This window comes from Hydra viridissima, unplaced genomic scaffold, assembly GCF_058129835.1.
Source record: "Hydra viridissima isolate aposymbiotic clone 2 unplaced genomic scaffold, HvirCarnegie_v1 scaffold_9, whole genome shotgun sequence".
Classification (NCBI taxonomy): domain Eukaryota; kingdom Metazoa; phylum Cnidaria; class Hydrozoa; order Anthoathecata; family Hydridae; genus Hydra; species Hydra viridissima.
The window spans coordinates 8015830-8029702 of record NW_028324308.1 but is presented as its reverse complement, the minus strand read 5'-3'; the positions used below and the strand labels follow the sequence as shown (position 1 = coordinate 8029702).

General features: G+C 36.6%; 1 protein-coding gene across 1 annotated transcript in view; it reads right to left on the bottom strand.

Moving 5' to 3' along the window:
• Positions 1 to 1655, bottom strand: part of LOC145185303 (ephrin type-B receptor 3-like) — a 30676-nt gene extending 29021 nt beyond the window's left edge. Inside the window, exon 1 of the mRNA XM_090097645.1 lies at positions 539 to 1655. Within this exon, the coding sequence (XP_089953771.1) occupies positions 539 to 1331 (793 nt within the window). The 5' untranslated portion in view covers positions 1332 to 1655. The remainder of the gene's footprint in view (positions 1 to 538) is intronic.
• Between the last annotated feature and the right edge of the window lie 12218 nt (positions 1656 to 13873).

Here is a 13873-nt window from a genome sequence, read left to right as displayed (position 1 = left end):
AGACTCCATGTAAAGCAGCCTGTTTTCTAAGAGGCCATTTCTCAAGGATCACAATACCTTATATTGACCTGAAATTTTTAGGAATTGCTTATATTATTGGTATACAACACACAACAATTTCCATTAAAATCTGAGGCTGTCTATATGCAGCAATTGTATTGTATTGTATTATTATATATATTACATTACACTAGTAACTGTTTCATAACATTTTTCATAATTTATATTAGAATTGTATTTTTCTCTTTCTCAAAATGAGAAAATTTAATAAGGTTTTTTGCTTTTAAGCATTACAGCTAGTTTTTCATTATTCAACATAAGTTTTTCATTATTTAATAAAATTTTGTCCCAACCAATTTTAAACATAAAAAAATGTACCAGTAAATTTTTCAAAAATTAAATAACTCAATGATTTTGGGGATATAATTCTTATCTCATTGGTTTAACTTTTTGAAAATTAACTTTAGGTAAACTATTACTGTGTTAACTTTTTAAACTAGTATTATCCTGTTAGAATTGGCACTATTATCAATCAAACCTTTACAAATCAACTCTGCTTGCTCATAACCTTCTTTGCACTGACATGCACCAGACACACTAAAACTACCATTATAATAGCACTTCATAAATGGAGTTGTGATGCCATAAGGAATGGCATTCTCAGAACAACTTCCCCATATTGTTATTGGAGAGTCAATTTTACTTGGTGCTGCTGTATAAGGGAAAATCACTAGTTCATTTGTTGCATTTGGGCATGCATAGTAGAACAAAGATACATCCAGAATTTCTCCACAGTAATTATGAGTTAAAAAATTTAATTCAATTTCACTTTTGCCTGTAGCATTAGAGACAATCAAATCATTGCTGAAAAAAAAATCTTCCTTGTATTCAGTTGGCACTGAAATGCCAGGAAGGTTGAAAGCTTCATCAACTCTAAGTTTGTTTCCCTTTATGCTAACTGACAAAGTAAAATTGTTATAGCATTTAGGTTCTTTTTCCTTTAAAGACTGACATGTTCTTGTGCTAATAGTAACATTGATAAAAACAATATTTGCATCAGCCAAGTTGTAAACATTAGACATAACACAGTATTGCTGCACATTTGTGACACCTGCTAATATGCAGCTAAAGTAAGTTAATAATTTGTTAACTTCTTTTATTCCCCATGCGCCTATGCATACAGAAGAACTATTGTATGGCTTAATAGCCCAATTATTAGATAGTCTGCTTGCACCACTCGAGTCTTTTAAAAATATTTTCTCTCCATTTAAGTTAACACCGCAACAAAAACTGCATACCAAAGTCAACAACCAGTTAAATTTAATTGTCATTTTAAACTTTTAAAAAGCTATATATACCATTATGAAATAGCTTTAAAAAAAAAGGCATAAAACTTCAATATGGTTTCACAACCCACTTGATTACATGTTTCACGAAAAAAATACTTTTTTTTACAATGTTTACATAGCTGTCCTTGTTAATAGCCTTAACAAAGATTGCTTAAAGTATTGTGCGCACGTGCAGATCTAAAATCTGATGTTACACACACACAAAAGAAAAAAACGTATGGAGGTTAAGGAACTATCAGTCTTTCACCATCTTCCCCCTATTTGTTTTGCAATGGTACGCAGGCAAATATTCAACCGTTTTAAATCAATTTCAACTTTTGAATGCAGATAATATATGCTATTTATAATCACTTCTTCCACAGAAAATATTGTTAGGTTTTAAGCATTTGTTACCTGTAAATTTATCTTTTGTTTATTTTGCCGTAAGGCTGATTTTTTCACGTTTAATTGTGTATGGTGAACTTTTAGAGTGTTTTTTATTGTTTTAATTTGTTCAAGCTTAAGTTTAAACCTAAAACTCAAAAAAAAAAAAAAAAATTTAAAAACCAAAAAAATTTTTTAGTACATAAAAAATATTTCACTTTGAAGCATTCACTCGTTAAGGGTGAGGATTGGTACATTGAAATCAGGGAGCATTGGTACAGAATTTTTAATGTCTTGTCTGTAGATTATATATATAGTTGGTACAGTGTGGTAGAATATTTTTTTACAATGTGGTTCTTATTCTCAAATGCTTTGCTAATGCTTTTATACACTATGCACTTATGCACTTTAAATATAATTGTTTAAATACTAGTTATTTAAGTAAATCATTTATATGTTTCTTGATATAAGATACTTTGTTGGTCTGAAAATCTGTTTTATTTTTCATTCAAATTGAACTTTTTTTTGATGAAATTTCTTACTGCAATAATCTAAACACGTTGTGTACCAATGCTCCCCATGTAAGAGAGTATGTAAGAGTTGCATGTAAGGGGAGCACCGGTACAAAAAACTTTGTTTCGAAAATTCAAGTATTATACTTAATCATTAATATTTCTGAACTTAAATTACATTAAAATGTTTCTAATACAATTCAAAAATAGCGAAAATTATTTACTTCCGATTTTTTCTGAAATTCTTTTTGTTTCTTAATTTTGTATCCCAAAGTACCAATGCTCCCCCCTCTTTATTTAAATACTTTTAAAGTATTTTATTTTGTATTTTAAATTTTTTCGCCAAGTATTTTTTATTCGTGTTTTAAATACCTTTTTGACCAAGTATTTGTATTTTAAATACTTTTTAAAAATATTTTTAAAACAGTGATTTATTTATGATTACATTATTGGTTATATACTTCAATAAACTCTAAAATAAGTAAAATTGTTTATTTATATATATATATATATATATATATCTAGAACTCTCAAAGCCGCTAAAACTTTTTTAGCGCCCTTTTGTATATCTAGAACCCTCAGGGCCGCTAAAACTTTTTTAGCGCCCTAATCCAGTTACCATCAAGCCTTGAATATACGTTCCCTCACCCCCCTGCGTAGAAGCTTTGGAAAAATTTTTATCACTTTAAAATATTTTTGATTTTGTAAATTTTATCCTTATTTAAAAACATGTAAAGCATTAAATAAATATGGATAGATTTTCAGCGTAGAGATGTTCAATCCCGATACCACTTGCGGCTTTGGATATATCTCAAATGAAAACCTTGGTGAAAGGAATATCAGCCTGAGGATCTTCCCAGTTTTTTGGCGAGTTTATGTTTGTGAAAAAAAATGAGAGTAGAACGCTCGGATGGAACACTCGTAATGATTATCCGGCATTGACTATAGGCATTTCCAAGTCAGAGATTGTAAGTGGACATTATGACATACTATTTGTATATCTAGAACCCTCTTTAGTCAGCTTTAAATCACCAATTTTGAGTGGATAGTTAAGAAAACGCTCCTATGGTTTGCACATGCAAACTTTCTTTATATTCCGAAGTTGGATAATAATGCTAACTGTCGCAAATGTATGACCCATCACATTTTGCCGGCGTTGAATTGGTGAGACTTGGATATCCGGCGTATGATCCAATTTCATTGCGTCATTTAACTGTAAGTCAATCATAAATTTATCTGTGACAATAACCACCATTTTTTATGACCGGTTAGAACGCCTACTTCTAACTCGTTGCCCGTCGTTTTTAGTTACATCTATTTACAGCAATAATGATGAGTGTGATTAACGCCCACAGATTTTGAGCGAACCAACCAACAACATTTGCATTCACACGGAAAATTCATAAAATGATTGAGTCAATAATTCCTAGTAAAATACTGGCAGCTTTATATACAAGCCAATGTAATACATTTCTGAGGCTATTGAGAATACTTGGCGGTTGATGATGAACTATTTAACAGTTTTTGGGAGTTAGGCAAAAAAATGTCACCTTAACTAATTACACTCTTACCATAACTTTTTCCGTACAAATTAAAGAAAGGTTTACCAGGATATCCAGATGATGGATGGGCGATACTAAGGAAGATCAGTTAAGGCTGTTTACCTAGTTAACTTATGTTATGTTATGTTCAAGCAGGTAAATTTCACTGCAAAATCAATTTAAATGTTTATTGTAGCTTATCCATTTTAACATACAGTACTTTTGTTTTCAATTAGTGGGATCAGCTGGAAAAATTTACATGAGTACTCATGTAGTGTGTTCCAGCTGATTGTGGTTTATTTCCACAATCGTTATAACAAGAAAAAAACTGAAGTGATTTTCAAAATTAACATGCCAAAATTTATCAAGAAACATCAAAGTTTGAAATGAAACCCAACTATCATGAATGAAAAAATTTCCTTGAATGAGAGTTGCTAAGCAACATAAGATCAGTTTTAAGTGCTTTAACAAATTGCTTCATAAAGTCAAGCTTTAAGAAATATTGTAGAAACCTTTTTTCTTTATTTTGCTAGCATTTGAATTATTCACAGTATTTGGAACTTCACTGCGAAAGTGCCACAAATGGGACATTCCTTAAACAGTGTTAATTTCTTGCTCAACTTTGCCACATGCAGATATAACATGGTAATTTAGTAAAACGTTTCTGCTGACCAAAGAGAAAGTTAACCATTTTTAGATCTACACAAATAATACTGTTGTATTCCAGATATTTAATCAAGTTAAGCACCATTTTAATGTCATTGTAAGCCTTTCTTAAATAAGCAGAATGGCCGATTGAGACAGAACCATAAATTATTATGCAAAGAAGACGCAGTTCAGCTTTCGCTTTTAGTTATCGAACAATAATCTCTATTCTGTCGGAATATTATACTTAAATTCCTAACTGTGATAAGAGACCTTAATTATCTTGACACAAAAAAAACTTAAAAAGGTTTCCTCTCCTGCTTTGAGGCTTTTTTAAAGTTTCCAAAAAGGTTCGTTTCCTTTACTTTACTTAAGATAGTTTTGCTGCTGATTAAAAAATCCAAAGTCAAGCCTTAAGTCTGATTAAAAGACTGAGTTGATTTTAAATGTTTAGCATTAAATGCTTCTTCCAAATCTCATATTTATCATTTAGTTTCTGTATCAGGCACAGTATGTTGTGTTCAGCTAAAAATTGAAACTAGAATATCCTCAGAATGTTGAATTTGTCTGATAGCAAAAGGAATGTTAGAATAAGCTTTTTTTTGCTTTTTATTTTTTTGCCAATACCAATAGTGTTAACAAGACAAAAATAGCATCAGATAGCGTGGTTTAATAGCTCTCTTTAAACCATAAGGACTCTAAATGGTAAATTCTTTCTTTTTCCTTTTGCCCCATCTCGAAGACTTACAAATATGGAATACCAAATTGAATATTGAAAAACGATTTATATACTAGTTTTACAAAATTAACTTAACGTAAAATTTACTCAAAGTAAATCAATTCATAATAACTCCATTAAAAATTATCTCACCATTAACGAGTTAAAATTCTGTTTTTTAAAATATCAACTTATGAAGATTACAGGTCTCTATGAATGTTGGATATAACATTTTGAAGATATTCAAGTTTATGGCCTTTTTTCACCTTTTAAGTATTTAGTTACTACTATAAAATGAGAGTTCTGGGACAAAACCATTTTCGATGCCCGTTTTGAGTTTTTTGCTGATTGAGGGTGTGAAAATGTTTTGATGCCCATTTTGATATTTTTTGTTGATTGAGGGTGTGAAAATGTTTTGGTGCCCGTTTTGAGTTTTTTGCGAATTGAGGGGTGTGAAAATGTTTTTGGTGTGTGTTTTTTCATGAGAAAAGTATCCATGAAAAAAAATTAATGGGTGTAAAGGTGTTGAAATCGTTCTCGAAAAATTAAGCGTAATAAAAGACTTGTCCGAGAAGAAGGTAGAAGCTTCCGGATTGACCGACTTGTGCGTCGCCAGAGTTGAGAGTGACGACGAGTCTTCTTCCGGCTGCGACACTGGGCATGGAATCGGCTTCTCCGAAATTTCTGTAAAAGGAGATGGTGGTGGTGGAGCCGATGGATGAAGTGGATTGGTAAAGAAGTCCCGTCGATTTGTTGTTGAATGAGGATATGTTCGCGCCATTCCACGACGACAAGTAAAAATCTTCCAGTCCAGAGGAGGAAAAGAAGCATGTGCTGTCACCGTCGTAACCGGGAAAATACGTGTAATTGTTGGTGTTGTATGGAGTCCAAGGAGTGAGAACGGTTCCGTTTCCAGGAGGCAGATTTCCGTCGTACATTCTGACTCGTGATTCCCACCAGTTTCCAGAAGCGCCGATGATGTGCACCCTGATGTATTTCAACGAGACGCCATTTCCTTTTCCGTTGGTGTTCATCAAAACATATTCGCTGCCATAAGTGGTGTTCAAATATCGGAACGACTTGCAGTACAGCTTGAAAAGAGGGATGGAAGCAGGAATGGAAGCAAGTGTGGAGATGAACGGCTGAATCCAATACGTGATGGCTGTGTCATTTTTGTTCACCAGTTGAATGGAGACGTCGTTTCTGAAAGGCATGTCCAACGTCAAGTATCCTCCCAAAGAAGTGGTGTTAAACATGTTGCATCCCTGCAAAGAGTTGGCGTAAAAAGGTCCTCCCAAAGGAGAAAAAAGCAAATCGGTGGCAAGTCCTGTTTGATCCACGCCGATTCCGTCGGTCACCTCAATGTAGTTCCCTACATTGATCTCTCCGTCAGTGAAGATTCGAATAAAAACTTGTCCGGGAATATTGGTTCCAGAGGTGCTGTATAAAGCCAGCCACAATCTTCTCAGCACACCGGATTTTCCGGAAAACGCAAACACAGGAGAAGTGGTTAATGCTGCAACGGTCTGAGACTTGAAACCCAAACTGGTAAAACTCGAGCTTGGAACGACACTGGTCAAACTCGATTTTTGAAGCAACAAGTCGACGTAGCTTTTTGTCGCTCCGTCTTGCGCGCTTGACGGGTCGAGCACATTGATCAATTTGTGAGAATTCAAATCCAAGTCCGCTGTTCCCACTGATGTTCCACCGGCGTGTGTGTCGACGTAATTTTTGGTGGCTGAATCCGAAGCGGAAACGGGTTCTGCCATATTGGTCAATTTGTGTTGAGTCATGTTGACGTCTGCGTACAAAATATTGGAATAAGCCACTTTGGTGTCGACGTACCCTTTTGTTGCCGCGTCGTGAGAAGTGGTTGGATCAGAGACGTTGAGCAACTTGTGGTTGTTTAAATCCAAGGCTCCAGTGATGGTGCTCGATCCGTCTACTTTCACATTCATGCTCGAGCTGACGTCGACGTAATTTTTTGTCGCTGCGTCATGAAGAGCTGTCGGTTCGTTCAAATTGATCACCTTGTGGAAATTCAAATCCAAGTCTGCAATTCCAATAACTGTTCCTCCTCCACCTGACGCATGCGTGTCGACGTAATTTTTTGTGGCGGCGTCGTGAGAGTTGGTTGGTTCTGCCAGGTTGATGATTTTTTGAGAGTTGAAATCAATGTCTGCAGTAATGGTGCTGGATCCATCCGTTTTGATATAAACGTTGCTTGATGAGTCTGATGTGAGATTGTCTAAATAAACGCTGAACTCGTTTCTGTTGAATTTGTCAATCATTTTTTTAACGGGTGAAAATTTTTTCAGATCCTTCGTGATCAGATCCTTTGGATCTCTGGAAAATCTTTGATTTTTTACCAAAGGGTGTTGACAACGTCTTGAAATTTGTTTCCCTCTGCACATTTTTTCAAGACGTAAAGACACAAGTGACCGCAATAAGACGTGTTTCCAAATTGAACCCTGTTGCTGGTGTAATAGACAAGGCTTTTCAGATATTGAACCAATTCATCAAGAGGGGGTTGAGCGTAAGAGTCAAAGCTGAACTTTTCGTCTCCGTCTTTGAACCAACACACCCAATGAAACCCTCCGGTGCTTGAATCCCCCGTGTTGATAATCCCGCATTCTTTTTTTCTCGGTTTTTTTGGCAATGTGTCTCTGACAAAAACCCCTCGAAAGTTTTTTATTTTCAGTTTTTTTGCTGCTTCCATTAACTGAAAAGTGGACAAAGCATCGTTCGGCAAAATAACTCCATGCTCCAATTGAAAATTGGTCAAAATTTTTTGCACATTTATTTTCTTGCTTCTCATTTTTTTTATTATTTTTTTTTTTAATTTGCTTCCCCATTTTTGTCACTTACCTTTGTTTTTTCCTTTGTCACTTACCTTTGTTTTGCTGCCTCCTTCCACATTGATCATTTTGTTCATTTTTTCATTTTTAAAATTGGTTCCCCATTTTTGTCACTTACCTTTGTTTTTTCCTTTGTCACTTACCTTTGTTTTGCTGCCTCCTTCCACATTGATCATTTTGTTCATTTTTTCTTTTTTTAATTTGCTTCCCCATTTTTGTCACTTACCTTTTGTTCCTTTTCTTTTAATTTGTGGTGACCATAAGCCAACGTGTGGATCCCATCATCCAAAATGATTCTTTTGTCATCGTCGGAGCTGAGAGAGGTTTTGTTGATCTCCTCCGTGTAAACGTCATGCAAATGGGATCGGATGACATTCATCTTGTTAATCTTTTCTTTTTTGGTTTCGAGACATTTTTTGTAATCGTCGTGTGTGATGTATTTTTCGACGACATATGTTTTGACCCCCTTGCATTTCTTGCATTTTTTCTCTTGTTTTTCTTGATGTATTTTGTAAGAGTACAATTTTGACCTGAGACCGACAAACTCTTCAATCTGTTTTCCTCCGGTTTCGCTTTTGAACATCCCAACAACCTTTTCGTTTAAACCCACTTTGAACCCGACGTTTTGAATGGCTGGATGGCTTTTGCTGAAATTGCTCGTGTCGAATTTTTTTTCCACATCGTCGGAAATGTCCTTGTAAAAATCGTCCGTTTTTATTTCATAAACCAGCGAGTCCGTGTCTGTCATCAGCAGCTTTGCGTCACCAGGATATTTTTTTTTGATGAAGTCGTAATGGAACTCAAACATCAAGGTTTTGCTCAAATCGAGGATGCTCATTCCCAAGTAAACAGGTTTGTTGTAAAGAATTGATGTCCTTTTCATGTGAACGGCAATCAAGTTTTCGTCGAAAATCGTGTGCCGGTCGTAATTTGGTTTGGCCGACAACTTGATTGCCTTTTCCTTTTCTGTCACCAGTCTCACGTCCACTCGCTTTTCAATGTTCTCCATGGTTTTTCCAAACACCGAATTGTTCATCAGCTTGAAAAATTCCTTTTCAAACTCGCTGGTGGCTTTTGTTCTCAATTTGGTGTTGAGGTCGATGTAAGGTTTCAACCAATCACGTTGCTCAAATTTCATGCCTCTGTGCACCTTTGAGATTTTCATCCCCAATCGTTCATACAATGTCAGGTTTTCACAGTGAAGGACATAATTTTTTTTGTCGTTTAAATTTGGAACTAGCTTATCCACTTTTCCGATTTTCATTCTCTCAGGGGCCAACGGATAATCGTTGTGTTCATCGTGAAGGCTTTCCGGATAATCCAAATCAACCTCCAAAATGCACGGAACCGATCGCCAATCTGACAGTTCGTCTTCTGACATCCATTTGAAACCGTGAGTGGGAAGAGGTTTGCACATGGCCCATCCGTACAGGTTGTTGGCGTCCAAGTATTGAATGAATTTTGATGGTTGGCTTGGATCGTACGAGTCACCCATGTACTTGTTGTTCGATTTTCCATGCCGGTTGGAGATCATGCTTATCCCTCCACGTGTTCCTTTTTGGATCATTCGAAACATGTCTGGGTCGCACAACAACTCCAATTTTATTTTTGTCAGTTTCAAACAAGCGTCTCATGCCAACCCGGGAGACGTGTAATACCAGGCTGGGTCGAGCTTGTAATGTTTCATGCAAACGTCCCGGAAATTTTCAAAGACGTCGGCCAGAATCAAAACGTCTGACACGTTGTACAAATCGTGATAATCTCTGAACGTTTCGCATTGAAACACGTTCCAAACCTTTTGCGCATGCGTGTAATCTTCATCGCTTATTTCATTGTGGTTGAGTTCTGAGAAAAACGCTTCTTTTGGAGGCAATTGCGTTTCTTGAAATTTATCGAATCCATCCACCCAACCGTAAGGGTAAACGCCTTTTTTCCGAAGCAAATCGAATTTTTCTCCTTCAAAATATTTTGAGAGGTTTTTGAACTCTTCAGGCTTTAAATTTTTCGACAAATCGTCCAAACTGGAGGTCATGAATTTAAAACTGTCGATGAACCTCAATTCAATTTTTTTGTCTTTCGGTTTTCCGTCTTTCCCAATGTATTCCCCCACTTTGATTTTTTTCGAGAAGCTGATGTATTTTTCCTCGTTGCATGGGATGCAGGTTATTTCTCCTCCCAATTTTTTGATGAACAAATGGCTGTCGTAACCTGACAGATTGTGGAAAACGACAGGAATGAATTTCGGGACTTTGTATTTTAAATTGCATTCGTTGTGTGCCGCTCCCCGATATTTTCCAGTAAAATGGCAGTGATCGCGCACCTTTTCTGCATCGAGAATTTTTTCTTCGCAAATGTGACAAACGGTCTCGGCTTTGAAATTATTTTCATCCTCCTTTGTGAAGACCGTATTTTTTTTCAAGTTTTTCCCGAAAATTTCTTTTATTTCTTTTTCCAAACTTTCGACAAAAAATTGAGCCACGTCTTGGTTTTCGTTTGACGATTCGGAAATGGATGGTTCACCATCATAAACGGTTTCGTCAAAACATTTGATGTGAAAGGCAAAGGAGCTCGGAACGTGACTTTGAAACTTTTTGGTGTACGACTTGTCTGGATTTTGTTCGCACGAGTGCATCGGTTTGACAAAGCTTTCAAAATCCGCGTAAACGATGAATGGAACCCTCATCGACCTTTCCATGTGTCCAAATTTCATGAACGAATTTTCTGGAGGAAGATCCATTCGTGTCGCGCTGTGCTCTCTGCAATAGGTCGAATGTTTTGAAAGATCCTCCTCGCTTTTCATCCCCTGCAAGCAATTTCTGCAAAAATATTTTCTCCCGTTTCTGTTGGATGCTTGGGATGAAATGAGTCGACTCAGATTTTTGATCAGGCAATAATGATTCGTTTTTTCGTCTGAAACAATCAGCAAATCTATTTCATGCTTTCTGTTCAAGCATTTCGATATTCGCAAAGGGTGAATGGATTTTTTTTCGTAACCAAAAACGTTGACGCTGATGTCTGGATTGTTTTTTTCAAATTTTTTGATTTGATCGAGTTTGACAGGAAATTCAATCCCTTCCCAGTTAAAATTTTTTGATTGTTCAATCAAGTCTTTGTCAATTCTTTCTCCATGTTTTTCTTTCATGTTCAACGCCCTGGTGACGCTCCACTTGAAGCATTCATTGTCTTCGTTCACCATGTTGATGATTGCTTTTTTGTTTTTGACAAAAAAGGAACGATTCGATGCTCCTCCTCTCCAGTTGTAAGGCTGACGCTCTCCATATCGATTGTCAAAACGAGGCTCGCTTTTTTGTTTTTATTCTCTTGAAGAATTTTGATCACGCCGTCTTTCGCCAAATCCAAAAAGGCAGAAGCGTCCTTTTGGTTTCCTTTGACTTGATGTGAAAATTGTTTGGCAACATGCCTTAGCGCGTGATCGGTCAAATGAAAATGAATGAGGGGTTTGTAAACTGCTGATCGCGCGATTGCTTTGAGAGCCATTGATTTGAGAGAGTCCACTTTTCTCTTCACTTCGCTCCCCACATTGCTCACTGTTTTCTTAACAGCCTCTGGAACAAAAGGATCAACAAACTCAAGCAAGCTGTTGAAACTGTTGACGACCGCATTTTTCACAGCTGTCGAAAAACTTGAAAAAACTCCAGGAGTCAACACAGGAGTCGAATCTGTAACAGGATCGTCAATGAGGTAATGTGATGGCACTGGAACAGATCTCCGAGAAACAGGATGAAGACCAATGACAGGTCTTGTTGTTTTTATGGCTTCAACGAGTTGTTCCCTCGTCATTTTTGAAAATCCTTTTATCGCTCTGTCTCGAGCTTGATTTTTCAATGTTGCCATCGAAACTTTTTTTTCTTTGGCGATTTTGCTTTCCATTTTTTATTGTCAAGAAAATTTTTAACCCAAATTCAATTTTTTGGTTTTTCCGATTTTTCGCATTTTGCTTTCCTTTTTTTTTTTTTCGGTTTTTTTCAATTCTTTTTTTTACGAGAATTGAAAATTTTTTTTCGGACTTTTCATTTTTTCGGACTTTGATTTTTTTTTCTGTTTTCGAGTTTTTCAGAATTGAAGATCTCAATCTTGATTCCATTATCCACTTTTCCATCACGACGCTCCAAATATCTCCAGCCATGACCCGTCTTTTTCATCGCTTCGTAAAGGGATCTGTATTCAACCACATCTCCTGTTTCGATGTTGGTCGTTTTCACAGACACAGGTTTTTTTCGAATCGAACCAAGCCTCTCGTATTTTGGGTCGATCGGTTTTTTCACATTTTCCGTTTTCACATTTTCTTTTTTCGGTCGACCCACATGTCTGCATTCTTTTGCACCTTCCAAAAGCGAATCTTTGCTTACGAGATTGTTATCAACCGCAATCATCATCAAAGTCAACAAATTGTTTGAGGTTTTTGTGACACCATTTTCTCTAAGCAAATTTTTCAGATCATTTTTTGTCAGTCTCATTTTTTTTTGAAAAGAAAAAAAATTTTTAAATCAATTTTTTTTTGTCAAGAATCTCATGACGCTTAATAAACAGCGTTCATGTTGGCCCCGTCTGAAGAAAATTGGATCAATTTGTCAGAAATGATCACTGCAAAAATAACGGTGTTGTCTGGAACAGCCGTTCTGAATTTCAGGTTGACAACCAATTCAGCCGTTTCGGAAACAACTCTATCCTTTTGCTTGCTGATGTCGACAAAAAACAACGGAAACAAATTTTTGTATTCAAGCAGAGTCAAACCTGATTGACAAACAAGCTCGTTTGTGCCATAATATTTTTCGTCAAAAGTGAACGCATCGGAATGAGCCATGACCATTTTCTTTTCTCCGAAATTCAGGTCATAATTGTAATTTGGATATTTGATCCCATTGACGGTCACGAAAAAATTGTTGACGTCACAATGATTGAACACGGCTGGATTTGCGGTTTGACTGGAACCTCTGTTTGTCTGAAGACCTAACACGATAAATCTCGGAACGCTTTTGTCCGTGATCCTTCCAAGGGTCCAAGTGAATTCTGTGAGACCCGCTGGAATGGCTTGCCTTTTTACTTTGTTTGCTTTGTAAGCCACTGGAACGGTGGTTTTCTTTGACATCAGGTTCAAAAATTCGGATTTTTTCAAAACATCCAGCTCAATCCTTGGCATGAAGAGTCGGAATTTTTTGATGTCGATCATTCCTGCAGTAACAGTTCCGGCTCTGTAAATGGCGTCATCGTATTCTTTTTTTGTAAAGGTGATCGTGTGTCTGAATCCGTAAACGACTTTGTCGTAAGTCTCGCAAAAACCAAAAATGTGCTTTAAAGGGATCCTGAACGAAAATGCACCAATGGATGTGGTGTCTGCAAACAAGTGGTCTCTCCTGACGTTGAACCCAGTGGTTCCAGTTGCGTTTGATGTGTCTTTGTACCACATTTGCTTCAAACCATCGGCAAGCTGAAAACCGAAAGGATATTTCAACAATCCAAGCATGGTTGTTCCCTGACCTGGATACATGACTCTTTCCACTTGCTGTCCTGATAAGTCATAAGTGACGTCACTGAACAAATACATGATGGCGTTGTTCACCAGAGCAATGTTGTCTGCTGTTGCGTAAGCGGTTCCGTCTGCTTTTTTCAGAACCCCTTCGACGAGGATGTAAGCCTCAGACGGAAGTGTCTGCACAGACTGGCAATCAATCTCAAAAACGATCGATCCTGAAGAATTCAAATCGAGGTTTGTTGGAAGGTACTCGAAAAAATCAACTTTTTCGATGCCGGTGTCGTAGACAGGCTTTTCGTCAATTGTTAATCTGTCGGTGTTTATCATTTTTTTTAATGAGAAAAAAAATTTTGTGTCATTTTTGATTCGTCAAAAAAATCACGCAATCAAAAG